The sequence below is a fragment of the Lynx rufus genome, unplaced genomic scaffold, assembly GCF_022079265.1.
Source record: "Lynx rufus isolate CCGP_SWC_20201006 ecotype Redwood Valley unplaced genomic scaffold, mLynRuf1.p SCAF_34, whole genome shotgun sequence".
Taxonomy (NCBI): Eukaryota; Metazoa; Chordata; class Mammalia; order Carnivora; family Felidae; genus Lynx; species Lynx rufus.
Window position 1 is genome coordinate 2,053,870 of NW_025814850.1, and position 27,469 is coordinate 2,081,338.

Below are 27,469 nucleotides of genomic sequence, written 5' to 3' on the forward strand. Positions count from 1 at the left end.
GTGTCTCCCTCTCTCTCTGCTCCTCCCCCACTCATGCTCTGTCTCTGTCTCTCAAAAACAAACGTTAAGAAAAAAAAAAAATTGTTGAAAGCTTAAACATCTCTGCAAATCGGCACTGCATAAATTCACCCCCGTCTCCCTCAAAAGACAGTGGCCACTTCACTTTGGTGCAAAGAATCAGGGTCAACTTGCCCGTGACACTTTTAATGAATGAAATGTGTTCTTTTGTGATATGCCCCCTCTCAATTCGTGTTTTCCGCTCCGAAGGGGCGCAGTGAAAAACAGCAGACAAAATCCAGTAACAAACAAGACCTCACGCACGTACTCTTCTCGACAATGGAGTTTATGGAAAATTCTGCTCCTCTCCACACTTGAGGTTGCTTGATGGTTGGCCCGGGGGAGGCGGGACTAGGTGGTGTTCCAGGTCCCCTCCGACCCGGCCGTTCTAGGATACAGTTACCTGACCCAACTAACAGGTACCCAGTGAGTGTCCTTGGTCAGCTTCTCTAGGAGCGCTCTGAGCTGGCTGTGTGCGCTCTGGAGGTCCTCCTTCACCAACACAGAGTCCACCAGGTGCCCGTAGTGCTGGTCTATGAAGGCGGCGGAAGCGGCCATCTCCCGCTGCTGTTCATCCTGCAAGGAAGAGAGGGGGTTACGGAGCAACTGGGTGGTTCTCGCTCAAAATAAGACACCTCCAGTCTTCTTCTCGGGCAGTGTTCCAGCCTCTCATTTTCCAGCGATGAGCGGGCGACTGTGGCCCGTGAGTAACCGACGGCGCGCACAAGAACAGGGTGTAGTGGTGACAACCCATCACGGCCCCAGAAATGTCGCCAGGTGGTAGACCTCATCATCGTTCGTCCTCTCGAAATACCCACTACGCATCTGTTCACCTCCAGCCATGGCATGTGCTCTGGGGGGGAGGCCGATTCTCTACCCGTGCGTACATCTATGTCAGTATCACACTTCCTGTTGGAAGAGATTTCCAAAGAAGCGGTACTGTTGTGCTGCACGTCAACTTGGTTGCATAGTTACAGCAAAGCACTACAAACACTATTAACTAGAAGCAAAGCAAGCATTTCTGGAATCGACGAAGAGGAGAAAGGAGAATGAGTAACTCTAATGCCTTCTCAAAACTCCTAACTTCAGCACCTAGAACTGAATTCTTCTTGTCATTTCCTCAGACGCAGAGCCAAACACTAGCACAGCAGCTAGAGTTTTTTACGCAAGGGCTGGGATAATCCCGACCAAATGCCCCATTTCCTTTCATCAGACTGCTTTCCTGACACGTAACGGTAAGGGACAGGTAGCCAGTGACCCCTCCTTTGCTCAGCCTGCTCAGAGTTTGCTTCTTCATTCAAAAACACTTGGAATAAGCAGAAGCTCAAGCGGGTAGCTGGCTGACAATGAGCTTGATTTGGGCGGGGAAAGGCCAGCGGCAGATCTTACTTTAAGTAACACTGCAAAATGAAAACGGGCCTCTGGCACTCACCCACCTCCCTTTCTATCTCTTTCCAGTCTTTTTTTTTTTTTTTTTTTGAGTTTTATTTATTTTGAGAGAGAGAGAGAGAGAGACAGCATGAGCAGGGAAGGAGCAGAGAGAAGGGAAGAGAGAATCCCAAGCCTCACGCGGGGCTCAAACTCACGACCTGGGAGATCATGACCTGAGCCTAAATCAGGAGTCAGACACTTAAACCTGACCGAGCCCCCCAGGCGCCCCCACCGCTCTCCAGTCTTGGGCTTACAGAGACTCGGTGCTTTTACAGAGCAGGGCGAGCTGTCCTCCCCCAAAGAGACCCACATTCCAAAATTCTCTCTCCTCCTCTTCTCTCTGTTGCCAATCAGCCCCAGACTCCTATTTTGGTTTAGAAGATATGTTCTAAAGGTCTAGGAAACAGGTTGGCATGCTACCACAAAAACGATAGAGACGAGAAGGCTGAGGCCCCTTCTTCTCCTTACTTCTTTCTCCCAAGAGGGGAAAGAGTAGATGACACTGGGAGAATCTTTCCTTTTTTTTTAATTAAAAAAAAATTTTTTTTAAGTTTGTTTATTTTTGAGAGAGAGACAGAGCACGAGCAGGGGAGGGGCAGAGAGAGGGGGAGACACAGAATCCAAAGCAGCTCCAGGCTCTGAGCTGTCAGCACAGAGCCTGACGCGGGGCTCAAACTCATGAACCATGAGTTCATGACCTGAGCCGAAGTCAGATGCTTAACTGACTGAGCCACCCAGGTACCACTTTAATTAAAAAAAAAATAATAATAATAATGTTAATTTATTTCTGAGAGAGAGAGAGAGAGAGAGGCAGACAGAAAGGGAGACACAGACTCCAAAGCAGCTCCAGGCTCTGAGCTGTCAGCACAGAGCCTGATGCGGAGCCTGAACTCACGAACTGCGAGATCGTGAACTGAGCCGAAGTTGGACGCTTAACTGAGTCGCCCAGGCACCCTCGTTTTTAAAAAATTTTTTAAAGTTTATTTATTTATTTTGAGAGAAAGAGTGAGCAGGGGAGGGGCAGAGAGAATTCCAAGCAGGTTCCACACGGTTAGTGCCTAAATCAGGAGTTGGATGCTTAACCAACTGAGCCACCCAGGTGTCCCCCGGAAAAGCTTTCTAAATAAATACTCTCTCCCACAGGGCTCCTCCCCTACTCAAATGCACTCTTCAGTAAGCCAGCGCTGTCCCTGGATCTTCAACCCCACCTCCCCATCCACCCCACATACATACCTCCTGTGCACCTGTCCCCCGCTTCTGGAGTTTCCCCACCTCCAGGCACCCTCGTTCATCTTGGAAGCATTTAGCTCTTTAAGAAATCATAGAAGGAACATTTTTGCCACTAAGTACCTCAATCCTCCTAATATTTGCATCTTGAAGGAACTCAAGTAAATCTCTCATGGAGTAAAATGGATGACATTTGTTTACAGCCATAAATCCCCTGAACCCTTTTCCTGGCCTGTAAAGGTGGAACTCAACCACCCGTGGCTTTAGCAAGAAAGTCACAGGGGCACCTGGTGACTCAGTTGGTGAAGCGTTTGACTTCACCTCAGGTCATGATCTCAGAGTTTGTAGGTTTGAGCCCTGTGTCAGGCTCTGTGCTGACAGCTCAGAGCCTGGAGCCTGCTTCAGATTCTGTGTCTCCCTCTCTCTCTGTCCCTTCCCCACTCACACTCTGTCTCTGTTTCTCAAAAATGAATAAACATGAAAAAAAAATTTTTTTTAAAGACCGTCACAGTCCTGAACAGCAGACAGGACGGATTCCTGCCGTGCTGTCGTTTGCCCCATGTTGGATTCACTTGCTGGATCCAAGTTGGTATTTTAATTAAAAACTAGTTGGGTTTGGCCTGGGAATTTAACAGATTCGTGTGATCAAGTTCTTGACAGATGTCCTTGATTTTCTGGGAGGGTGCTTATGGGAAAGAGGGAAGCGTGGGGAGCCCAGGCAAAGTCATTGCTGTCTGAAAATGGGAGGAACTTTCAGATGCCCTGTTTTGTGCCTTCTGGTGATGTGACCATCTAAGTCTGGCCAACAGGCAAATGGAAAGACGGTCCTGTCCAGAAGGTACAAGCACCCTTATGCAGCTGGAACAGGCCTTTTTAGGCCTTCAGAAATGATCAACTTTAAACTTACAAGTGGGGCTGCTGTGTCCTCACAAGCTGGGGATGTAGGTGGCGTCTTCCTTTTCTCCTGTATTGCAGGCTTTACAAATATAACATAGGGCTTGAACTCTGAGGTCCTCAGTTGTTGCAGTGCCTGTGAAAGAAAGTTCAAGAATAGTATGCGTTTCGGAAATACGTTATTGTGAAAACGCTTTTCGAATGCTCAGTAATGGTGTGCTTCATCACATAACCTCGGTGGCAAACGTCCCGAGCACACGGTCCTATGACACTGGACTTCAGCTGGGCAGACCAGGTGCTCCTTTTCCCGTCCTCCACTTTGACACTGGACTTGGCTGGGCCCCAAAGGCCCACTTGCTGAGAACGAACGTTCCAAAGCTCCAAGAGTTGCCATTTCTTTAAGCCCTGACCCCGCCAGCTCTGATTAACCTTCTTATGCCCTTCTCCACCTGCCCAGTCCTGACAGAAGAGGCAGCAAGATTCAACGTGCTTCTATTTAGTCAACTGTCGTCAATTTGGACTAATCCAAAATATGTGTTATCACACAGGCCTCCTTATGCTATTCAAAGAAGAAAAGGTTTGCTAAGCAAATGAGGAGACGAAGAAATCATTTGAAACAAACCCTAAAGACTTTAGGAGATGTTCAATATGCAAATCATCCTGTTCCTTAGCACATATGACCTATAACATTAGGGCGTCAATTTGGAAATACTGCTAAATGTACAATCTGTAACCCGGCCCCCAAAATCAATAAAATCACTTTTCAAAGAAAATGCTGAAATCTAGACTTTTAATTTCGATTACCAACCCCCAGTAAGTCCAAATGAGAGAGGGTTTTCCTCCCTAGACATAATGTGCTTGCTGGAATCTGTTTCAAGCCAACTTCTGTAAAATAAAGCCTTACAGCTTATAGCGTAAGCTGTGTCTATAGAGGAAGAAAAATCCCCAGATTGGGTTCATAGCTTAGAAGTTTTTCTCAAAGACAAGGTTAAAAAAGATGGTTAGGTCCCGGTCAAACACACAGCATGCAGCGTGTGCAGAACTGGAAATGTTTTTGAAGCACTTCAAGGGGTCAGGTCTCCCTCTCTTTTCCCTTTCAAACTGCTCTCCTGATCGCCTCCTTCGGTGATTCCCTAAGTCACTGTTTCACTTGTCTGGGGAGGCGGGGGTGGGGGGGGGAAGGAGGCACTAGGGATACGGGAGGGGGGCGGTGTCCTGATACCGAGAGCTGAGCCCCAGCCTCCACCTGCGCATGGACATCTAATTCCCGGTCACGTCACGGGTGACCACTCGGTGCCGCCATCTACTCCATGATCTACTCCATGCAGAGGCTACTGTCCGAGGCCCGCAGGCCCGCAGAGGGTCCACGAGCGCCCTGCAATTAATGCAGCTTCGTGTATAGATGGGCACGGTCGGGGGTACAACAAGGCTTCCGTTAGATTCTTTTTTTTTTTTTTTTTCTATTTTTTTTTTGTTCTTTTTTTTTTATTTTTTTTTAATTTTTTTTTTCAACGTTTTTATTTATTTTTGGGACAGAGAGAGACAGAGCATGAACGGGGGAGGGGCAGAGAGAGAGGGAGACACAGAATCGGAAACAGGCTCCAGGCTCTGAGCCATCAGCCCAGAGCCTGACGCGGGGCTCGAACTCACGGACCGCGAGATCGTGACCTGGCTGAAGTCGGACGCTTAACCGACTGCGCCACCCAGGCGCCCCTCCGTTAGATTCTCAAAGGGAGACTGAAGGACATGCAGTACTCTGGACTAGAAAATCCTAAAACTGAGGTTCAGATGTTCTGTAAAACACACAGTCCCCTCGTTTACGTATTCCGTCAACAGAAAATGCCCAGCTGGCCCAGAAACTCACATCCGGCTCCACGTCCACCAAACACATTTTGTTTCTGGCCATCACGGCCTGAATGGCGTCCAGGCTGGTTCCATAGAGATTTTCCTTATATTCACCATGCTCCAGGAACCTAAAACACCACCAACGGGGATCAGGCCTTTAGTTCCCAAGCTTGTCTGAGTGAGTGTGGAAAGACGGGCGGACTTTGCACCGCAAATTCTCTCCCGCTTCCCCCATCTCTTCCGAGAGCCCTCCCACGAGGTCAAGTGGACCACTGGACACGCGCAAAGAGCCCCAGCCGCACCGAGGCCAGCCGGGCCGGCAAGTCCACGTACTTGTTATGATGTAAGTCGGCCTCGAATGCTTGCTTAGAGACGAAGTGATATTCCACGCCCTCCTTCTCGTGGCTCTTTCGGGGCCTGGTGGTATCTTTTAAAGAAAGGAAAAGGGAAACCGGGCAAAGAAATGTCACCTCACAGTGAGCGAGAACAGCAGCAAGCCCGTGGCCACCTTCCTCTCCGGAACCCATTGCTGCTTTGCGGATAAACGATTTGTCTGTGTCCCTGTGGGGCAGGCACAACCTGTGATGTAGGAAAAGGAGGCCTCCCACTTTGCAGGTGAGGACACTGAGGTGCAGGCTGTGGCTTTTATTTATTTATTTATTTAATGTTTATTGATTTTTGAGAGAGAGAGAGAGAGAGAGAGCATAAGCGGGGGAGAGGCAGAGAGAGAGGGAGACACAGAATCCAAAGCAGGCTCCAGGCTCTGAGCTGTCAGCCCAGAGCCCGACACGGGGCTCGAACCCACGAACCGCGAGATCATGACCTGAGCTGAAGTCTGACACTCAACCAACTCAGCCACCCAGGTGCCCCAAGACCGTGGCTTTTAATGAATCACAGAAGGGATCCCTAATCCTAACCTTTGATGTCCAAATTGTTTTTCTTTTTGAGAGCAATGGGGCCCCAAATAGAGATGACGCTGCTGTATGCTTTTAATTCCTTATTCGGCTAGTTCTCATTTTGCGAGAAAAGGCATGAAGACAGTCCCGTTATGGACTAGATGTGTCTCAGCAAAGCTGGCTCTCACGCTAATAATTTAAAAACACACAGCGTTTCCCCACTGATTTCTCTAGCAGACTTGAGATGCACACTCTGGGGAAAATCCAGTCCTTCACAGAACAAGAGCACACATGAAGTAACGCACCGTTTTCCGGAGCATTCCAAAAGAAAAGATGGGATCTTGAGGGACGTTTTCATGCCCTTGAGAACTACCCGGGGATGCTCTGTGCTCCGTATGTGGCATCTCTGTCCAACCTCTGGCAGAGCTGCGGGGTCACTTTCCTGACCATGCCACTCACTTGCTTAAATGCTTTTTATTCACCGCCCATTACACTCTAAAGACCTTAGATGAGTCTCTCCTCCCACATCACCCACACTAACTTCCCCAGTCCCTAACGCTGCTACCCTGGGTCACACCTCCATCCCCGTGGATGCACAAAGGGAACTATTCCTTTCTTCTCTGCCTGGAAAACTCCTATTTATGCTTCAAAACCCAGGCTAAGAGTCACTGCCTCTCTAAAGTGGGAAGAATCGGGAAGCCCTCCTCGACTCTCCTAGTTCCTAAAAGCACGGGGGAAAGTCACCTACCTGTGGTGTGCCTGGAAGCAGGTAGGCCAGACCATCCATATACCCCTGCTCCGGGGGCTGGATCTGGGGGTCTCCAAAGGACCAGAAGCAGTAGGCCGCAGGTGAGAGGCCTTTTGTGTGGCCTCATTAAGGACACGACTGGGCAGGCTGCCTGGTTTGAAACTTGGCTCCACTACTTACCAACTGTGTGACGCTGGGCAAGTTACTTAACCTTTCTGAGCCCCAGTGTCTTCCTCTGCAGGACAGGGTGGTGGTAATCCTTCTCCTCAAGGGTACTGGGAGGGCTGTCCAAGCTACCACACATAAAAGCTCTTGCTACAGGTCCTAGACTCTTCATTCTCCTCTTCCTTATCACAACCGGAACCAGAACCTCCTGCCTACTGGCTCTCAGCATCCACAGCTGCTTCTAGACTCAGGAACTGGCAGGGGCGTTAGCACCTAGGAGGACGCCCAGCCCCTCCGAGGGGCTGGAATCCAGCTACAAGGGCTCTCTGGCTTCTCTGAACTGCTCTCTTACCCAAGCAGAGGGCAGCGGCCATCGGGGTCAGAGTCATTGTGAAGAGAAAGCTGGAACGCCCCCTGAGGTTTCCACTTTGCCTGCAATGTGCTCTAGACTCACCTCCCACCCCAGGAAGGAACTGGGCAAGTGGACTGGACTGAGAGTGGGCAGAAGTGGCCTTCTGCCTCAAAGGGTCCTAGTGGACCACTGAGAGTGGGTTTCTTATCATGTCTAGGTCTCATGATCTGCATATAGCAGGCAGTGTGTCCATCGGTCCCTCAGACCCAAAGTAAGGATTAGGATGGATATGGGGAGTCAAGCCCCCATGAAATACCCATGCACGTGCGCGTGCGCACACACACGCACCGCCCTCCGCCCCCCCCCCCACCGCCATGTGGGCCCTCTTCTCTTACGTGGAACAGCAACACCAAAGTGCTGTGGGTTCTCTGCCACCACCTTCTGCTTCAGCTCGTGCAGTCGGGCTCCCAGAGATCCTGGGAAACAAAGGGAAGGTGACCAGGGTCCCTGCTGAGCAACCTCCCCATCCTTCCGGGAGGAAACCAGGGAGGAAATCCTGCATTTTTCCCCGGAAATGCAGGACATCACCTACCAATCAGAACCACCAGGCGGGGCCGCTCACCAGGCTGGTGCTGGTACCTGGTCACCTCCTCATAGGTCAGCAGCTCTGGAGACTCGGCTGCTGCGGACACCTTTCCCTCCTGGGGGCTTCCCAGTCTCTCCCTTCGGCCCAGCCGGAAGCTTCTCCGAAGACCAGCTTTGGGGGAAGGGCAAGGGGAACCGCGGCATTAGTCCCAGGATCTCCCGGTAAAGACTTTCTCCCCCTGGCCGGACCTTGGAAGGGGGGCTGAGTCCCACCGGCCTGCATCCCTTCCCTCCCAGGGCTCTGCTCCCAGTGTCTGCACCCCAAAGCCCGGGCAGGTCAGCCCCTCTTCTGGCTGACAAGAAACTGAAGGGAAATGTGAGCCCCCCCAGGCTCAGCTGTTCCTCAAGGATTCCTGGGGATGAGATCACCCTGCCTGGTTTGGGAGCCCACAGCCAGCTGTGCACGGGCAGGGCAGCGTCCCCACTACTTACCCACATAGTGCCCTTTGAGGTACCCCTCACAGTCAGACGTCTCTGGGAACCAAACAGAGAAAGGGCGGCCAGTGAGCCATGCTGGACACATCCTCTGACCCAAAGGTTCCCGGCCCCTGGGGGGCCAGGCGGAACCCACTGGGATGGTGTCTCAGGGGGGTCAGGAAGAGACGCCATATCCTGGTCCCCCAGGAAAACAAGTTCTTCTATTTCACTCAATGCTCCATGCTGAGGCCCCAAACAGCCTTTCCAGGCCCTGGCAGGGGTTTCTGGGCCAGCAAGCCCCTCTGGGCTAGGATCGGTATGCATCAGGAGGGGACATTCACTCGCCCTGTCCACCCCCTGCAGTCTCCTGCCTCCCACCAGCACCGGCAGCCCAGCCCAGCCGGCGGGGGCCCGTGTGCTAGGCGGGCAGGGAGGAGCTCTGTCCCCAGCAGCTCTTCACACCTCAGGGCACAGGGAGAAGGCAACAAGCCCTTCCAGACATTTCTACAAAAAAAGGAGTCTCATCCGGGTGCACAGGGGATAGATACCAGCCTACCTTTGTCACAAGGCTGATCATCTGCGGTTTGCACAAAAGACAGATGGAAGAGCGTTAGCGGAGGGGAACCAGGAGGCCCTGAGGCTGACAGGCAGCCGTGGCCTCGTGTGCGGAAGGAGCCCTCCATCTGTCCCCTCTTTCTTTCCTCCGACAAACCTGTGATCCGAGCTGCGGTGCACTATTAAACTGAGACTAGCTCTAATTAGTCTTCCTGTGTGTGTCTCATTAGCGGCCCCAAGCAAGCCAGCTCATCACCGGCGTTAGCAGCCTCAAGGCCAATTTACTCAGCAGTCCTTCTGACTTGAGAGCAAGTCTGGACGAGTGGCCGTGGGCGGTGGCCCGGAGCCAACAGAGCGGCTCACTCCAGGATGCCTGCCGGCAGCGGGCTGGAACCTGCTCTCTCTTTTCCGGGGCTTGAGACCTGCCTGGGCAAAGGCAGGTGCCAGAGGATGGAGTGGCACCGAGCAGGGCTGCGGGCCAGCTGTCCCCCGGTCACCTGACACCCCTTTGGCCCCCTTGCTTGGTTCCGAGCCCCCGAATCCGAAAGGCCATACCACGGGGAAGCTTGCTCTCTGTACGCGGCTCTAACCTGGACACTCTGGCCACGGGCCCTCTGAAAACCTGACACCAGCCCCCACTCCATTCTCCCATGTTGGAAAAGAGGATGTCCTGACTCCCCTACCTCACACTGTGATGATTAAAAGGCAAGGTGAGTGTGTTTTCGAGAAGGCAGGTGCTACACAGAGTAAGCTGCCAGATAAAAATACAGGACACTCAGTTAAACCTGAACTTCAGATAAACAACAATTTCTTAGCATAAGTATATCCCAAATATTGCATGGGTTACACTTATATTAAAAACTCATTCATTGTTTGTCTGAAATTCAAAGTTAACTAGTCATCCTTTGTTTTTACTTGCCAAATTTGGGTCACCCACAGCCTTCTCCACTCCTCCACCATCAGTGGCTCTTGAATTGTCAGGGTCAGAGAGCCCCTTGGGAATCTAATGAAGGCCGTGGACACTCTCCCAGACAACACAAACACACAAACACAGACACACACAATTTGCACACGATTTTGGGAGAGATGTTTAACATGTCCCCCAGTATCATCTATGGGCCCCAAATATAGTAGCTTCTCTCCAGGGACTAGCCCCCCTGACCTACCCCATTGCCCCTCCGCATCCCTCTCCCCATCCCCTCCTTCCTCTGGAGGCCTGTGAGCTCGGACAAGACCCATTGTGCCCTCTCCAGTCCAGTGCTTGCTTCTTCGGGGCACAAATCCCCTGAGTCCCAACCCCGGCCCCTCCCTGAAGTGCTTCCCTGCCCATCTACTCACAGGGGGGCTTCCTGAGGCTCTGTGGGCTTGGCAGGGTGCCTGTGGCTCTCCGGTAGCTTAGTCGCCTATGAGAACACAAGGAGATGGGCAGGCCCATGAGCTGGGCCACAAAACCAGTCAGAGGGACTGTAAAACTTCTGTAAAACTCAGGGAAAAAGGCCTGGATTGCACAGGTAGGAACAGCCTGGCACTCCAAGGGCCTCCCAGCTTCACAGTCAGTTTCCATAAAAAGAGACACTTTCACGGGAGCTCAGTGGTTCACGAGGAGGAAGAAACCAAGTCTTTTGCTCTGGGAGACGCAAGACAGTCCGGCCCAGGACGGTCAAGCGATCAGTCGGTACTTTCCTATGACTGATTCTCAAGGAAAGGAGGTCTTTTCCTCACTCTCCCCTGGCCTCCCCATCTCCAAGAAAGCTAGGAAGCAGCAGAACAACTCCCAGGAGAGGTCAAGGGCAAAAGTGACTCTAATTTAACAGCCTTTTCCCCCCAAATCAGAGAGCTCAGCCAGGCACGTTGCCCAGTTTGGCCATCAGTGGAGAGACCGTCACCAAGGCCTCATCTCTGATCTGAGAAAACACTCAGGGCTCTTAGAGGTGTCTCGAGTTCCATATTGAAATGCAGCTGAAGACCTCTCCCCCAAGACCTGTGAAACCAAAGACGCATATGGGTCTGAGGTTCCCCTGAGGGAATAGGGCAAAGGTTCGCAAACTTCGCCACCTCAGAATCACCTGGAATGTCTGTTGGGACACAGAGCTCAAGTCTGCCCCTAGAGCTCCTGATGCAGCAGGTCTGGCGCAGGGCCCAGGGGTCTGCATTTCTAACTCACTCCCAGGGGATGGTTCCCAGGGGATGCTAATGCGCCTGGCCGGAGACCACACGCAGGGGCACCGAAACAGCTGAAGCCTGAAGTCTGTCCCTAGAGCATTCCACACCCCAAAAGATGGAGGTGGGCTACAGGCCTCAGAAGAGGTGACACGGTCACTACTGCCACACCCTCTGAGGCACGATTTACACTTTTGGAAATCTATCCTAAGGAAATAATTTGAAGCATGAGGAAGAGTCTAACGTGCAGGGTGATTCCTGCAGTCTCGTAGCACTGAAACAGTGCAGACACCTGAAAAGTACAGCCCCAGGGAGGCAGTGAAGTCACCCAGGTATGATCCTTCCCCAGAGACACCTCCCTGCACGCCCCGATGAGGGGCGATCCTCCTACGATGTGACCTTGCAGAGCATGGGTCCTCCTCCCCAGCACCCGCCACATTTATATAAAGTGTTCGTCTGAACCCTGTGTGACTTGCCTGTTAAATTGTCAGCTCCTCGGGGGCAGAAACCATACTTGCTGCCCATGAGTGAACGGTCTATTTTCTGATGCGATATTATACAGCCATTAAAATCACCCAGTAAAGAAGAGGCAATAATGTGGGAAATGCTGACGTCAAAATATTGAGTTATATACACACAAAAAGCAGGACTTCCGGGGTGCCTGGGTGGATCGGTCTGTTAAGCATCCGACTCTTTGATTTCGGCTCAGATCATCATCTCGAGGTTTGTGAGATCGAGCCCCGTGTCGGACTCTGCACTGGCAGTGTGGAGCCTGCCTAGGATTCTCTTTCTCTCCCTCTCTCTCTGCCCCTCTCCCTCTCGTTCTCTCTCAAAATAAATCAACATTAAAAGAAGAGTAAGACTTCCAATGCTACGTGCACCACTTACATAAAAAGCACAGGAAGGAAATAAATGATGCTGTCTCGATAGGGGCAAGACTTTGGGCAATTTTCTTTTCCTCGCCCTTCCCTCCTGTATGTTTATGTCTTATTTTTCAACTTTCTTTAGGTGTGTGTTATAAAATATACGTTAATTTAGGAACACAGATTTCCAGATGTTTGTTTAAATCTCCAACAGCCATCACCACCGGTTAGGGCACAGAAGACAAAACACACAATCAGTACTTACCTCAGGAGCAACACACAGTGCGCCCCTCCGGCCATGGTGGCGGAGATTTGGGGCTGTGCCAGCTACCTGTGCCTCTAGCCACTCCAGAGCGCCCCCCCTTACAACATACCCCAGACCCACCTTTCCTGGAACTGCTTGGAGGGGATGAGACCGGCCCGGAGGTTGGTGTCCCCTACTCGCTTGGCCTGCCACCACGTGGGATCATCCTGGCTCACCACCTCCAGGACCTGCCTGCGCTGGAAAGGCAGGCCTGCCTCCTGGCAGGGAATGGCCCGGTCCTCCCGAGGGTTGTAGTGGAAAAGAGCCCGCATGAACACCTGAAGAGGGCGTGATCACAGACAGGTCTATGCTGCATCGAGGGCCAAATGACAACTATCGCCCACGGTCAGGACAAGCAAGGAGCCTCGAGAGCAGAAAGCTACTCGGAAACACGCTGCACGTATTTTCCTATCGTTCTTCAGCCATTTTGAATATTATAGTCAGGAAACCCATCAAGGTTCAGAAAATTAATAGATGGGCTCTATATCTGAATTTCTCGTTCCAAAACTAAATATTTCCTTATTTACCGGACCTGCTGTCCTTATAACAACCTCTTAGCGTAGACAAAGCGGCGATTAGTCCTGGGAACAAAAAGTAAAGGCAAGCACGATTTTAACTAAAATGTTATTTTTGATATGCTAACTGCCCCTGATGAAGTCAGCAGCCATCTGCTAAATAAGTAATCTACATGTTTTGGTAAGAACCCCAATACTAACAAAACTACTGTTACTGACTCCTCACCATCCCCTTTCAGTGGGTAATTGACATCCACATTTTTTACAGCTCAGTCCTGCCTCCTCTGTCACATACTGGGCCAACCCCCAACTCTCCCCTTTACCCTGAAGTCACCCTCTAGAGAAGATGATGGGAAAACAATAGCATTTTGTCACACTTCCCTGTTCTATAACTTAGTGGATAGATTTTTTTTTTTACTTCTATTTCCAGACCATTGAGGCCCAATTACATTAACAGCAAACAGGAGAAAAAAAAAAAAAAAGCCAGGGGGCTTCCTTAAACAGATCCAAGTCATATTCCTTTATGCATCAGTCAGAAAAGATCCAGTTAGACAACAGTAAGAACTTTCTGGCCAGATATTGCAAGGACAGACACCCTCAACCAGCCACAGATGTCACCAAGGTCCCAGGTACCCGTAAGAGAGTATAATCTTAAATGCCCAGCCCAGATCAAGCTTCTGGATCAAGAATATTTAGGAAGGATGGGCTAAGGCACAGGCTACCCATTTTATCCTCCAGGAAAACCAAGTTTTCTCCCTGTATCGAGTTAGAACCTGCAAAGGCTGCTTATGGAGATCACATCAGCATGTCCAAGAAAGAACCACCTTCCATCAGATAAGAGTCTACATTAGGTAAGCCCTGGGATTTAATCAAAGTGTGCAAATAAGAAACAGTCGCGGAAAGACTATGTGTTCATTTGCTGTGAAACACGGACATCAAAGACGTTGTCCATTACTGATCCCCATTCACCAAAATGTTTATTGACAGCTACTCTGTGCCAAGTGTTGTAATGTCCCTTCTTTCATGCACTTAGTGCTGGGAGGCAGGAGCTGGGAATCACCTTTCTTGAAAAACTGGCATGCTTCCTTCCACCTACTAATGAAAAGTATGTTGTGCATTTCATCTCCTTTCTGCCTTGGCTGCCAGGAAGACCAGATCCAAATTTATCTGAAATCAGAGCAACGCCCTCTTTTCCGCTCTACCCACCACCTCAGCTCGGGTCATAATAATCTCCCACCGAGGCTTTTACAACAGCCTCCCCACCAGGTCTCCTTGCCCCCAGTCTCTACCCACTCTAGCCTCCCCCACGGAGCTGCCTGGGAGCTCCCGCATCCCCCGGGGCCTTACCATTCCAGTACGCGCCAGGCAGGCTTCCAGCAGCCAGCCCCGGCATCTCTTTGTCCAAGGGCTTTCTCTGGCCACTGCTCTACTCTAATCCAGCCAGCAGGGATTGCTGGGAATTAATTCCCGGGTGCAGCCTGGTGCGAGTTGGTGCCCAGATCTCCCAGCTGCCCTGGCTCTTGGGTGGGAAGACGGAGGGCGTGTGTCTATAGGGCAGCCCTGAGTGTGTCCCAGCAGGATTACACCCACAGTGGTAACTTCCTCCTCTCTACACCCTTGAGCCTCCGTCTAACGCAGACCCCTCTGCCTGAACCTCCCTCCTCCTCATCTTCACCGGGGAAGTCCAACCAGTCCTCACCTTCCTCCAGCCCCACTTCTAACACCCTTGCTACATGACACCTTCCAGGGCACCTGTAACTCTGCTCAGGATCCTTCTGAAGCACCAATCATCTAGCAGTGAAACACTTGGTCCCCCGCCCCTTCTGAACTAGGAATCCTCAGAGCTACTAACTGTCCCTGTCTCCAGCACCTGGCAGAGCGCCCGGCACAGAGGAGGTGCCCAAAAAAGGGTGCCTCACCGAAGAATTAAACAAATGGCAGTTACTTAATTGGTCCCGAATCCAGCACATTTGGTACCTTCTCCTCTTCGTGGCCCTGATTTTCTATTTCAATTAAAATAACCTTGTCTTTTATTAGTAAGCTACGTCAAATCCTGTTTAGAAAGAGACAGGTACAAATACATGAATCACACTGTGACTGAATCACAGTTCTCCACTGAGCGTGCGGTCCAAGGACCAGACACGTGATCTCTTCCGGAATGACTGCTTCAAAGCCCTCCCCCACTTCCAACCCCGCCATACCTTGCTGTCCTTTAACCGGCCCTCCTCCTGGGAGGCTGGGATGATTTTCAGGGTAATGGATCCCTGGGACTGCGCCTGAAAGGGGAGAGGGCGAAGCTTACCACCTCCCACGTCCAAACCTCGGTGAGTTCAAGTCTTACTGTCCAGATCTGGAAACTCGCGTTCAGAAGGAAGTCAGACTCGCCACCACCCCTGTGGCCCACTGTCCCATGGTGGCACCCAGTTGGATTAACTAAAGGAAAACTCAAAACCAAGTACCATTTGCATTTTCACGGGACAAAGGGACAAAGGAGCACCAAGGACAGCGCATGCAATGAATTCCACTTTCCCATCCCTCCTGACCTCCCGTGCCCCAAAGGGCTGACCTCTCATGCCTCAAAGGGCCGCCCTTCTTTCTATTCTCTCAGGTTATTTTAATAACCAAGCGCAGTTTCCTTTCCCTCCCTTGCTTCCATTTTCCCCACACGGGTTCTCCAATCTCAAGCCACTCCTCCTACCTTTCCAGGGGTTCCCCTTCCCTCTACCCGACACAGACTCTGCACCCCCACGTGGGGGCCCACGAGGCAGAATGCTGGCAGCCCACCAGAGCACGTCTCACCCAACGGTCTCCCGGGCCCAGCACCACCCTAGAACACAAGGAGGCCAGTGCCCAGAACCAGGGAAAGGGCAGTGGCGGCAGGAACACCAAAGGAGCCTGCCCGCTCCCTACAGCGGGGCCTCCTCTCTTCAGATCTTCCCATTTCTGCCCCTTCCCGAACCATCAGAAGTTAGAAAAGAGGGTCATGTTCGGGGAGGATGCCTTAGGGTAAAGAAGACAAAACTGTGATTGGGGCTTTTTACAACTGCAGCTTGACTTGAACTTCCAGTATGGGCTCTGGAGGTGGTTTGCGTCCCAGCACGTAAAACCCTCTAGAATCCCCTTACAGATGGGAAGTGCTGTAGCCTTTCCCAGATGTTCACATCCTAATCACAACCACACACTGGATGAAAAACCACCCCTGCTCTGACTTTACAGGAAAGTGAAACGCAAAGTGAACTAATGACCTGCCCGAGGCTGCACAGCTAGAAAGTAGTGCCGGCAGGATTCAAACCCAGGACCGGCTGACCCCAAAGCCCTTGCTCTTGGTCCTCCCTGTGCTGCAGCTTCTTGTTCCACATTCCTCAGCCCTTCGGAAGAGGGGGCCCTTTTGAGGGGATCTCCCAGAAGGGTCCTCGGGAAAGGGACAGGGGGAGGGGGAGGGCTGTGCTGAAGAGACGGTCTGAGAGGCAGGAGGCCCGGAAGCGCCATTCTTCCTGTTCCCCCCTGCCCTCGCCCCTGGACACGTTGCAAGGCCACTTTGCCTGTAGCCTCTAAAGATCCCCCCCCAACCCCCTGCTCCCCCCCCCCCCGCCCCCGCCCCTAGCATGCATGCAGCACAGACCAGAATTTGGCTGATCTCGTCCGGGCGCTTATGCAGGACTGTGATCCCGTTCACTTCTCGGAGCTCATCTCCAACGTGGACCAGACCTAAGAGACACAGGGGCTGCCCCTCAGCACAGGAAGGGGCCTCAGCCCCAGGGCCCCACTGGCGCCCACCCGAGGAACCCGCCGCACGCACGGCAGACCCAAGGTGTAAAGGCAGCGGGTGGGCCCGGAACTGGCTGAGCCCTACTGCGCGCGGGGTCCCTCACTCGGCACCGCGGCCTCAAAACCACCCAGGGAAATCCCCAGTTTACAAGGGCGCAGCTGAGACCCAGAAAAATAACGCAGCTTGCCCAAGGCCGCTCTGCCAAGAAATAAAGGAGCCTGTGTTCGAACACATTTATTTTGACATAGAAGGCCTGTGTTCTCTCACTTACAACCTTTGCTTCTTTAAAAACATTAACTCTTCACCTTCCCGGATTAACAGACACACTCTAAGAATGTCTTTCTCCAGTCTTAACAAGAAAAACCGAAGGGCCCCGGGAAAGATGGCATCAAGGGTGTCACACACACCTGTCCACTGGCCTCTGCTTGAATGACAAGAGTCTCTACACACTGGGCCCTCTTTGCTAATCAAAATGAGGCCAGCAGCAATGGCCCCCAGAAGGCAGGCAGGAGTGCGGAATCTTGGGCCCGCCCTCGACCTGCTGAATCAGAACTGCATTTTAACAAGATGCTCGGGAGGGTGGGGGGGGTTTCTGTGCTTGTTAATGTTTGAGAAATCACTGGACTTCACAACAGCGATCCCCAGACTTCTGGGGTAACACCTCTCTACACCAGAAGGTTTGCCTCCCAACGGAGTAGCTCTTTCACACAAGTGATTCTCAACCTGTTTCCCACCCAAACAAATCTGGGGCGTGAACACCCTTCCCTCTGTAATAGTGACAACCAGGGTGGTGGGGAAGGGTGTCCCGGCTCCTCAGTTAGAAATTACCCGTCAAGCCCGTGCCGTGGGCTGAGCTACCATAGCCCTCGGCTAGGCCACGGGGCAAGAGCCCGACGTTCTCCAGGCCCAAGGTATTTTCAGACGATCGAAATTTCTACCAGGCTTGGGAAGAAGAGAAATCCAGCCACACTTCCCGAAAGCAAAGCACATCCCAAACAGGGGCCAGAGAGGAGGAAAGGAGACTTGTGGGCCAAAGGGAGAAGGCTGGGGCACGCTGGCCATCACCTCGGCCAGGCCAGCACTGATGCCACTCACCGCTCCGGTCTGCTGCGCCCCCTCGCATGATCCGGGCCACCACAACAGCCCCTGAGTGCTCATCCCGCCGGATGGTGGCACCCTGCATCAGAGACAGAGCGGGCGGGATCCTAAGAGGCAGCCCCAAACCTCACACCCCAACTCTCTGGACCCAACACAGTGTCCCCATCTCTCCTTTTGTCACCCCAGAGGGCAGATCAATGGGGCTCTTTCCAGTGCTGAGGACATCATAAAACCGGCATCTCACATTAACACAGCACAGCAATTCACACCTTACAAAGCACAATAACACTGGGGCGCCTGGGTGGCTCAGTCGGTTAAGTGTCGGACTTCGGCTCAGGTCATGATCTCACGGTTCGTGGGTTCAAGCCCCGCCTCGGGCTCTGCGCTGCCAATCACAGGGTACTGGGCCTTCTGTGGTTGCTGAGGGGAACCAGTTATGCACCAGCCAGAGCTTCGGGACCAGGACTTGGCCCGTGGACCACAGCAGAGATGATGTCTAGGGTGAGAGGCGCTAACAAGCCCTCAGGTTCGTGCACCATGCAGGCGGGACTGTGGCAGGCAGGGCAGTGTCAGGTGAAGGGCTGGAGTTGGATGACCCTGGATTTGAATTCTCTCTGCCATTCACTGAAAGCATGCAGCCTTAGCAAGGAAGCCCCTTATCTTCTCTGAGTTGGTTTCCTCTAGGGTGTGGGATAGCACTTAACTCCGGGGGTTAGTACAAGGGTTCTATCAGGTAATGCAGGCAAGCCACGTAGCATACAGTAAGCACTCAATAAATGTTAACCTTTTATTATTGGCTGTTCCTGCAAACGCATTGGCACACCCATTATTAACTTCATTCAAGCCGCCTATTTGAAGCCCATAGGACAGATACTGCCAGAAACCATCAGCCAAGAACCCCATGGCTTCTTGCTCCCTAGACCTTCAAACTTTCCAGCATCTCTGTCCATCCTTTCCTCCTTTCCCCCCCGCTCAGAGGAGGGCCGCCTTCCGTCTGGGCTGGTCCTTCTGTCCCCTCCCTTTCTTTGCCGCAGTCTCAATGCCCCATCTCTGCTAGCTCCTTCTCCTGGCTCCAAAAATATCCCATCCCCTTCATCAATAAAAAGCCTGCCCCCCTCCCCCCATCCAGCAGCCACCGGTCTCTTCCTTTGGAGCAAATATCTTTTTTTTTTTTAATTTTTAAATGCTTATTTATTTATTTATTGAGAGAGAGAGAGAGAGAGAGAGAGAGAGAATCCCAAGCAGGCTCTGTGCTGTAAGTGCAGAGCCCAACACAGGGCTTGAACTCACAAAATGTGAGATCATGATCTGAGCCCAAACCAAGAGTTGGATGCTTCACAGACGGAGCCCCCCAGGCGCTCCTGGAGCAAGCTTCTTAAAGAAGCAGTCGCATCTGCTCTCTCCACTTCCTGCCCCCCGAGTCCCACCGGCTGCCAGCTCCCACGTTCCATCTTCTCTCCTCTCTCTCCCATCTGACTTTGGTGCCCGCTCTCCCTTCGGGATCTTCTCTTAGCCTGGGCCCTGGTGATACCCCTCTCTCCTGGGTCTTCCTGGTGACCACTTGTCCTCCTCAATCTGTCTTTCAAATGGTGATTAAAAGGCCAGGATCTGGCCCTGGCCCCCTTCTTGCTTCACTGTCTACTCTCTACCCAAGCGGTCTCGACCTCTCAGGTGTGATTTTCACCTGTCCGGGATGCTGGCGGCTGCCCACTCTGTATCTCTGAACAAATAATCCTTCCACTTCCTGGATGCCTCCACTTTTGAATTCAATGGGACCTAAGCTCCCTATTCCTCCCTTGAATGATGGCCCCAGTGCCCACCCGGCCATCCCAGCTGGATACCTGGGCACTATCCCAGGGATCCCCCCCCTGACTCCTGCCCAAAGCGGTGCAGCCACAAAGTGACATTAATTTTTTTCTGAAATACTTCTTGGCTTTCTCTTCCCCGTTCCCACAGGCCTAAGTCAAGCCCTCTTTCTGAACCTCCACCTATCTGGTCCCCACCTTCAAATCAGTCCTCTGCTTCTGGCCTCCTCCTCCAGGCCACTTTCTATCTGGCGACCAAGATGATCTTTCTTTTTTTTTTTTTTTTTATTTAAAAAAATATTTTTTTTTAATGTTTATTTATTTTTGAGAGAGACAGAGTGTGAGTGGGGGAGGGGCAGAGAGAGAGGGAGACACAGAATCCGAAGCAGGCTAAGGCTCTGAGTTGCCGGCGCAGAGCCCGATGCGAGGCTCAAACTCACAAACCTTGAGATCATGACCTGAGCCGAAGTCGGACACTCAATCGACTGTGCCACCCAGGCGCCCCTGGGATGATCTTTCTAAACTGCAAATCTGACCATGTTATTTCTTACCTAAAACCTTACGATAGCTCCCCACTGCTTTCAGGATCAAGCTATGACACGCTGCAGGGACAAACAGCATCTCCCTCCGATCCGGCCCCACCTCTGTCTCTCCTAACCACAACTTAGCATTCTACATCCACACTGGGAAGCCCAGAGCTCCCTGAATATGACAGAGCGGGCAATTAGCTAGATATAAGCAGGGAACAAGTGCTTTCTGACTGATAAAATAGCAGAGGCCAAGTTCCAAACAGCCAGGACAGATCCTAGGGGATATGCCCGGAGTTCCTCCCTCTGATCACTTCCCTACAGTAACCGATGGCTTCATTGTAATGCACTTACATTGTGGTTTTTAACCCCTTGCCCCCGCCCTCCCCCATTGTTGCCCTGACAGGTCAGACAAGGACCATATGGGGCTAAAAACTCCCCCTCCCAACTGACAGGGAGTCCCTTGGACGCCTGGCTGCAGCCTTGGTCAGGAACCGCCCTATCTCTGACCCATAACCTATCCAAACAGAAAAATGAAAAGACAACCCTGACCCACAGTGCAGCTGTCACTTCTGGGCCTGCCAGCTCTCCAACAGTGGAGAGTGTACTTTCACTTAAACTGCTATGAAACCCTTGCTTGCGGGGCGCGTGGGTGGCTCAGTCGGTTAAGTGTCCGACTTCGGCTCAGGTCACGATCTCATGGTCCATGGGTTCGAGCTCCACGTTGGGCTCGGTGCTGACAGCTCAGAGCCTAGAGCCTGCTTTGGATTCTGTGTGTGTGTCTCTCTCTTTCGGCCCCTCCCCTGCTCGTTCTCCTGCCTCCCCCTCTCTCTCAAAAAAATATATTAATTAACATTTTAAATAAATAAAAATAGACTAAAATAAACCCTTGCTTGCTTTAGAGTTTGGTTCTAAATTCTTTCTTGGCCAAACTCAGGAACCAAGGCCGGAGAACAGGACTGCCCGTTGACAAATACACCATGCTGTTTCCCTCACCGTGATTTTGCTCGGGTAACTCTGCGGAGTGCCCTTCCTCTCCCTTTTCCTTCTGGGAAACTTGTTCCCTCTCTTGGAATTCAACCCCGGCATCACCTCCTCCGGGACCACCCCCCCACCCCGCCCCGTCACTCTCCTGTGACCTCCCAGAGGGCAAGGACTAAGTCTTAGTCGTCTCTGAACCTCCGGTGCCCAACACGGTGCCTGGCACACGATATGCTCACTGCATCAGTGGATGCCTGCCCCATTTTGCAGGTGGGGAAACAGAGGAGCACTCCTCTTCCGTTTGCAGAAGTGGTTTAGCTGGGGGTCCTTGGTGAGAGTGGAATGGGGGTCCCTGGAATGCCAGCTGCGGTAATTATCCGGGGCAAACACTCAATTCTCTGGACTTCCTCCACTTCCCTCCATCTAATAAACACCCCTGTCCCTTTGCTCGGTAAATCGGTGCTGAACTAGGACCAGAATGATGACAATGTGTCAGCTGGGGAGGAGAATGGCTGCTGCCCGTGCTTCCTCAGTATTCAGAGCAGGATTTGGCCAACTTTTTCTGTAAAGGGCCAAATGCAAATATCTTAGGCTTTGCAGGCCACACCATCTCCGTGGTAACCACTTAGCACCGCTGTCACGGGGAGAGGCGGCCACAGACAATGGGGAAGTGAAAGGGCATGGCCGTGTGCCAGTAAAACTTTATTTACAAAAACTGGCAGTGGGCTGGGTGCGGCCTTCGGACTATAGTTTGCCAACCTCTGATTCAGAGCAGGATGATCAGGGTGGCCCTGTACAGCTGCGAAGGTTATTTACTGCACAAAGGAGCTCGGCCACAGTTGAATGAGGCCGTATACACCCACAGAAAGAGGTACCCTGTACACAGTGGTGCCACGGGGACTCGTGGCAGCCGTGATGAAGCTGCCGTCACTCACTCCAAAGACTTCGGGGCTGGGGGGGGTCTCTTCCCAGTTTTCTGGGTGGGTGAGGGACGGGTACAGCGACAGGGTGGGGGGGGAAAGGTGTCACATACCAGGGGCTCCTTGTTCTTCACCAGGCGGACAATCTTCACTGATTCTTCGTCAAAATCCTCGTCAATATTCTCGGGCAGAGGGGGAAGAACAGGGTCGAAGTTCTTTTGGGCAACTGTATCGTGCACCATAAGCATGGCCTGTCAGGAAAGCGAGAGAAATGAAGGGCTCCAGCCCTGAAGCTCACGGGGGCCCGGGGGCCCTGAATGGGCAATGATTTGGAGGTCCCCGATCTCAGGCCAGAGAGACCACCGCCCCCCAGACACAGGCACTGAGGACCCCTCCGCTCAGAATTCTCCTTCCTTCCTCAGCCTCCTGGCCTAGCGCTCCCTCCTGCCCCCATCCCAGGAGATGCACGCTGCGGGGGCAGGCAGGGACTGTGGCGTGACTACCTTGAGGTGGGGGGTGGACAGCAGCTGGAGCAGCTCCCTCTCGTCGCTGTGCACGGAGGCGGCCTGCAGCTCTTCTATCACCTGTAGAGGAAGGACCAAGACAGAATGCACCGGCCGGAAGTCGCCCAGGGAAAGACGCCGCTCCCTGCGCTTCAGACCCAAGGGCCCTCGCCGGAACCGTGACAGCACCCAGGAGTTCACTAGCCCCTCAGCCACCCCAGGACGGTCGCTCCCAGGGAAATCACAGCAGGGACCAGAAGCGCCTCGGTAGCTCCGTAAGGTATTCCTAACGGGAGCTAACCTCTTAAGCCCTTCCTACGAGCTCTTCTGCTTTATGTGGAGCTCCTCGCCTAACTGGCACAGTGAACTGAACACAGAAGGTGCTGTTGTTTCGCCGTTTGACAGGTGACGATCAAGTAAGAGAGATGAAATATCTTGCACGAGGTCAAAAAGCCAGGATTTGAACCTGAGCTTAGCTGGCTCTATTATCTGTGTCCTCACCACTGTGCTATTTTATAGATGAAGCAGCTGGGGCTCCGAGAGGTTGACTGACTTGTTGAAGGCCACAGAGCTAGTAGGAGAGGCAGTGCTGACAACCTAACGTGCTCTCAGTCACATCACAAGAGCGAGGGAAGGTCTGCACCCACAGGCTGCAGCCGGGCCTCGCCAGGCCGTCTCCTGAGGTTAGGTGAGTTTATTCAGGAGCTGGTCTTGGCAACCAACTGGGACAGCTTTTCCCAAGCCATGCAACACAGAGGACAGGTCTAGAAGAAATTAGGAAGCATTCCTCTTTTTTTTTTTTTTTTTTGTTAATGTTTATTTATTCTTAAGAGGGCGACAGAGCGTGAGCTGGGGAAGGGCAGAGAGAGTCAGAGGGCAACAGAGAATCTGGAGCAGGCTCCAGGCTCTGAGCTGTCAGCACAGAGCCTGATGTGGGGCTCGAACTCATGAACCGAGAGATCATGACCTGAGCCGAAGTCAGATGCTTAACTGACTGAGCCACCTAGGCACCCCTAGAAGCATTCCTGTAAAAAAACGAGAACGCTGGGGCGCCTGGGTGGCTCAGTTGGTTAAGTGGCTCTTGGTTTTGGCTCAGGTCATGATCTCGCAGTTCGTGGGTTTGAGCCCCGCTGGTAACACAGAAACTGCTTGGGACCCTCTTGTCTCCCTCCCTCTCTCCCCCTCCCCTGCTCGCCTTGTCTCTCTCTGCCTCTCTAAACAAACAAACAAACAAACAAACAACAAATAAATAAATAACAAGAACCCCGAACCAGTAAGCAGGGACGCACTGCAAGTCTTTGGATCCTAGGGCTTTACAAGGGGCCTCCCCAAAGCACAGAACAAGGTGATTGTTTGACCTTCATATCGCCAGTCCTCAACAATGTGAGAACTGCTGATCTGATCCAAATGCTCTCATTTCACAGCTGGGGGAAGAGACTTTCTCGGGAACACACAGTAAGTGGGCGTCATCGTGTCCCCGGGTCCCCTGGCCTCGTGCAAGGCTCACAGGTTCTTTCCTGCCTGTTAGGAGGCCCAAGGAGGAGCAAGAAGAGAAGGGAAGGAGATGCCTCTTCACCTCTGGGCTCCGAGCCCCTGGGTCCCCTAGGCTAAGCGATGGTGACAGGCAACATGAAGGAGCCCTATGGGGTAGGGAGCAGGGCTAACACCGTAAGGAAAAACCTGGCTTACATCCTCAGCAAGGGCCACAGCGCTGTGCAGAACTGGGGTTGGACTTTGCCTCTCGTAATAGCGCAGCTTCTCGTGAATCTGCAAAGACAGCCGATTTCAGGCTGGGGCCTCCCAAGTCAGCTGCCCCGGTGTGCCCCGGATACCACACAGCCTGCCCATGACTGTGGGGCTGCACGGGGCTGCACCCGTGGGGTCACCGGTGGGGCAGCAGAAGAGAAAGCCATTCACGGTGGGCTAATGAAGACCTTCCTGGGAGAGGGAAAAGGTTGAGATGAAGTGCACGGGCCCCGGCTAGGAAAACCTCTAGAAACCCTCACGAAATGGGATGAAATGAGGCTTTTACCTTCATTAAGTAACTGAGGCTTTTTTCACTGAACACATCCCTCAAGAAGCCCATCTCTTCCTTGTGGTTGGAGTCAGGTCTGAGCTGAGAAGTCAACAGTGCCAGGGTTTCGTGCAAACCTGAGGAGAGTGGAAGAAACACAAAGTAGAGCCAATGCAATGGGTACTTCCTGGGGACCCCAGGGGACCCGAAGTGGACCCTGCCGTATGGACATGTTCTCTCCCCAGGCTCTGGTTCCCAGGGTTCGCAGGTAAGGCCGCTCCCATGAGCCCGGGCTGGGTCCACCTGCTTTCTGTCCAGCCTCGGGCTGCTGAGCAGGCTCTTGTCCTTCAGGGCTACGGCAGCCCAGCCAGGGGTCACACTCACCGGAATCCTCAGACAACACTGGCATGTCTGTGCTGGTCAGCTCCTGAGCTCCGCCTGGGGATCCTGGGAGAAGGAAGGTAAGCGCTGTAGCTCCGTCAAGCATGTTCATTCAACAAACAGTGATTACACGTCTGCTGTGTCTGTCCGTGATCAATCTGGGGACAGAGGGGTTGGGAACAAGTAACTGCTCCCTTTTGTCAGAGAGCAAAGGAAGACTAAGATTTGCTAGTACCCCCGATGTGCCAAGCATTATGCTGGGTGGTTTCATATGACATTTTTCTTAATCTGCACAAAGCTCTGAGAAATGGATACTAATATCCCCATTTCAGCCTGATGAAGCCTGATCAAGAAACAGGCTTAGAGGAGTTCAGCAGCTTGCCGGTCAGAATCCATGTTCTGGTGGCCCTTCCAGGCTGGTCTCAAAGGTACAAAGTGGCCTCTGCCCGACAGTGGGTGCTCTCCTCTGCAGCATCCCCTGTGCCCTGTTACCTTCTAAGAGGTCGTGGTCCGGTCCCTTGGCCTTCACAAGTCCCTCGTTCACCTCCAAGTCCCTTGTCACACCTTCAACAAGTACCTGGCTGGGCCTACGAGCTCCCTCCTTCCCCACCACCCCCAAGTCCCAAACTGAAGGGAGCCTCCCCCAGAATGGAGTGTTAGGAGCTCTAACTAGAGCTAGAGAGGAGAAACGGGAGTCGGGTTTCTACTACGCAGGACTGGGGAGCCCTAGTTCAGGAGCCACCCCCCCCCCAACGTGCTCTGCAGCACGTGGACCTCAAAAAGTCCTCCTTCAGAAGGGGACAAGGAGAGTAATGATTCATTCATTCCGCAAACATGGAGCACCGGTGACACCAAGATGCCAAAGAATGATCCTGGGCTCTCCAGCCACCGCGCCCCCCCACCTCCATCCAGACTCACCCTCCGGTTCCTTCTAGCCGTGCCCCCCCACCCCCCACTCCCCGAGGCGGCCAGCCACGCACTCCAGCTCGCTTTCAGAAGGAACCTGTGGGACGAACAAGGAGCGCGGCTGGCCGAAGGGGAGGCGAGCCCCAGGGGCCGCTCGGGGGCGGTCGGGAGAATGCCGAGCGGCGGGAAAGGAGCACGGCGCACCGCCGGGAGGCGGGGGGGGGGGGGTGGCGAGCGCGGGGAGTGGGCCGGGGGCCGAGGGGCGGGGACGCGGCGCCCCCTCCCCCAGGAGGGGAGCTCAGGGGGCCGCGAGGCAGCCGCGCGCACGAGGGGCGGGGCTCGGCCCAGCCTCCCCGCCCCCCGCCGCGCCCCTCCCGCCGCAGCCCCGCTCCCGGGTCCGTTCCCCACGGGGGTTCCTACCTGGGCGCGCCGGGATCTCCGCTCCACCGCCGGGAGCCGCGCGGGTGCCCGGAGCCTCGGCCGCGGCTGGCTCCGCCTCCCCGGCCCCTCCCTGCCGCGGCCGCGCGGGGCGGGGGTGGCGGAGCCGGAGCGGGCGGGGCGCGGGAGGAGGCGGGGGAAGGGGGCGCGGGAGGGGGCGGGGGGAGGAGCGCGGGGAGCCTGGGCGCCCGGCCCCGCCGGTCGTCTGCGGACCCGGGCTCCGCTCTCGGGCCTCGTATACCCCCAACGGGTGCCCACCCACCGAGCCCCGAGGAGCCCGCGCCTGTGTCCTTCTACCCGGCACGCGGCCAGCTCTCCCTTCTGCCCCCACCGCCCGCACATCCCCCACCGCCGCGAGTTGAGGGCTGGACGCTTGCTTCACGTATTATTCAATATCGCAAACATTTATGGAGTGCTCTCCAAGTACCAGGCACTGTGCGGGGAGGCTGGGGGTTCAAAGACGACCAAGACAGACAACCTGGATTTAAGGAACTCCTAGGCCGGAGCGGGGACAGTCAGACGCGAGGGCAAGTGGCTGTAACAATGCAGCGTGCTGGGAAAGATTTATCGGTGCACCGTGCCCAGGGGGCGCGGAGAAGGGAGGGAGGAGAAGTCGAGCTGGGAAGACAGCCAGGCTCAATTCTGCCCCGGTGTAGGGGGTGGGGCTGCGGGGCGGTGAGGGCGGGGGGCGCGGAGGCAGCTTGTATGCTGGGACTTCTGGGCGACAGTCACTGTGAAATGGCCGTGAAGATCACTGACTTTTATTGTGCTGTCTCTATGCCCAGGTGCTCCTTAGATCGCTTTGCATCATATCAGCCCCTGAGATAGACACCATTATTATCTGGGCTCTGTAACCGAAGAAACTGAGGTTTAAGGGTGGAAGGATGTGTATGGAGGAGAGGGCAGAAGCTGCTGGATGAGTGAGCAGGTGGCTGTGGGTATTAAGAGGGTGAGGAGTAGGCGAGTGAGTTCCCTCCCCTGTCTCCCAGCAGCAAAGAACGCGCCGCAGCACTTGTCGGGAGTGGTGGACCCTGAGATTGCTTCTGAGAGTAA

The 27,469-nt window shown here is 53.4% G+C and overlaps 1 protein-coding gene across 1 annotated transcript; it reads right to left on the minus strand.

The window, feature by feature from the left end:
* Positions 1-207: 207 nt before the first annotated feature.
* MPP3 (MAGUK p55 scaffold protein 3) lies at positions 208-25,863 on the minus strand. Its single transcript, XM_047093573.1, has 18 exons — positions 25,076-25,863; positions 24,710-24,828; positions 24,367-24,444; positions 22,678-22,758; positions 22,288-22,425; positions 17,939-18,020; positions 16,697-16,782; positions 15,276-15,350; positions 12,641-12,837; positions 10,571-10,635; positions 9,234-9,254; positions 8,693-8,734; positions 8,208-8,372; positions 8,011-8,091; positions 5,788-5,881; positions 5,474-5,582; positions 3,623-3,745; positions 208-633 (listed from the first exon to the last, which is right to left on the minus strand). The coding sequence occupies exons 1-18, from the start codon at positions 25,182-25,184 to the stop codon at positions 457-459; spliced, it is 1,842 nt and encodes a 613-aa protein (XP_046949529.1). The 5' UTR covers positions 25,185-25,863; the 3' UTR covers positions 208-456.
* Positions 25,864-27,469: the final 1,606 nt, after the last annotated feature.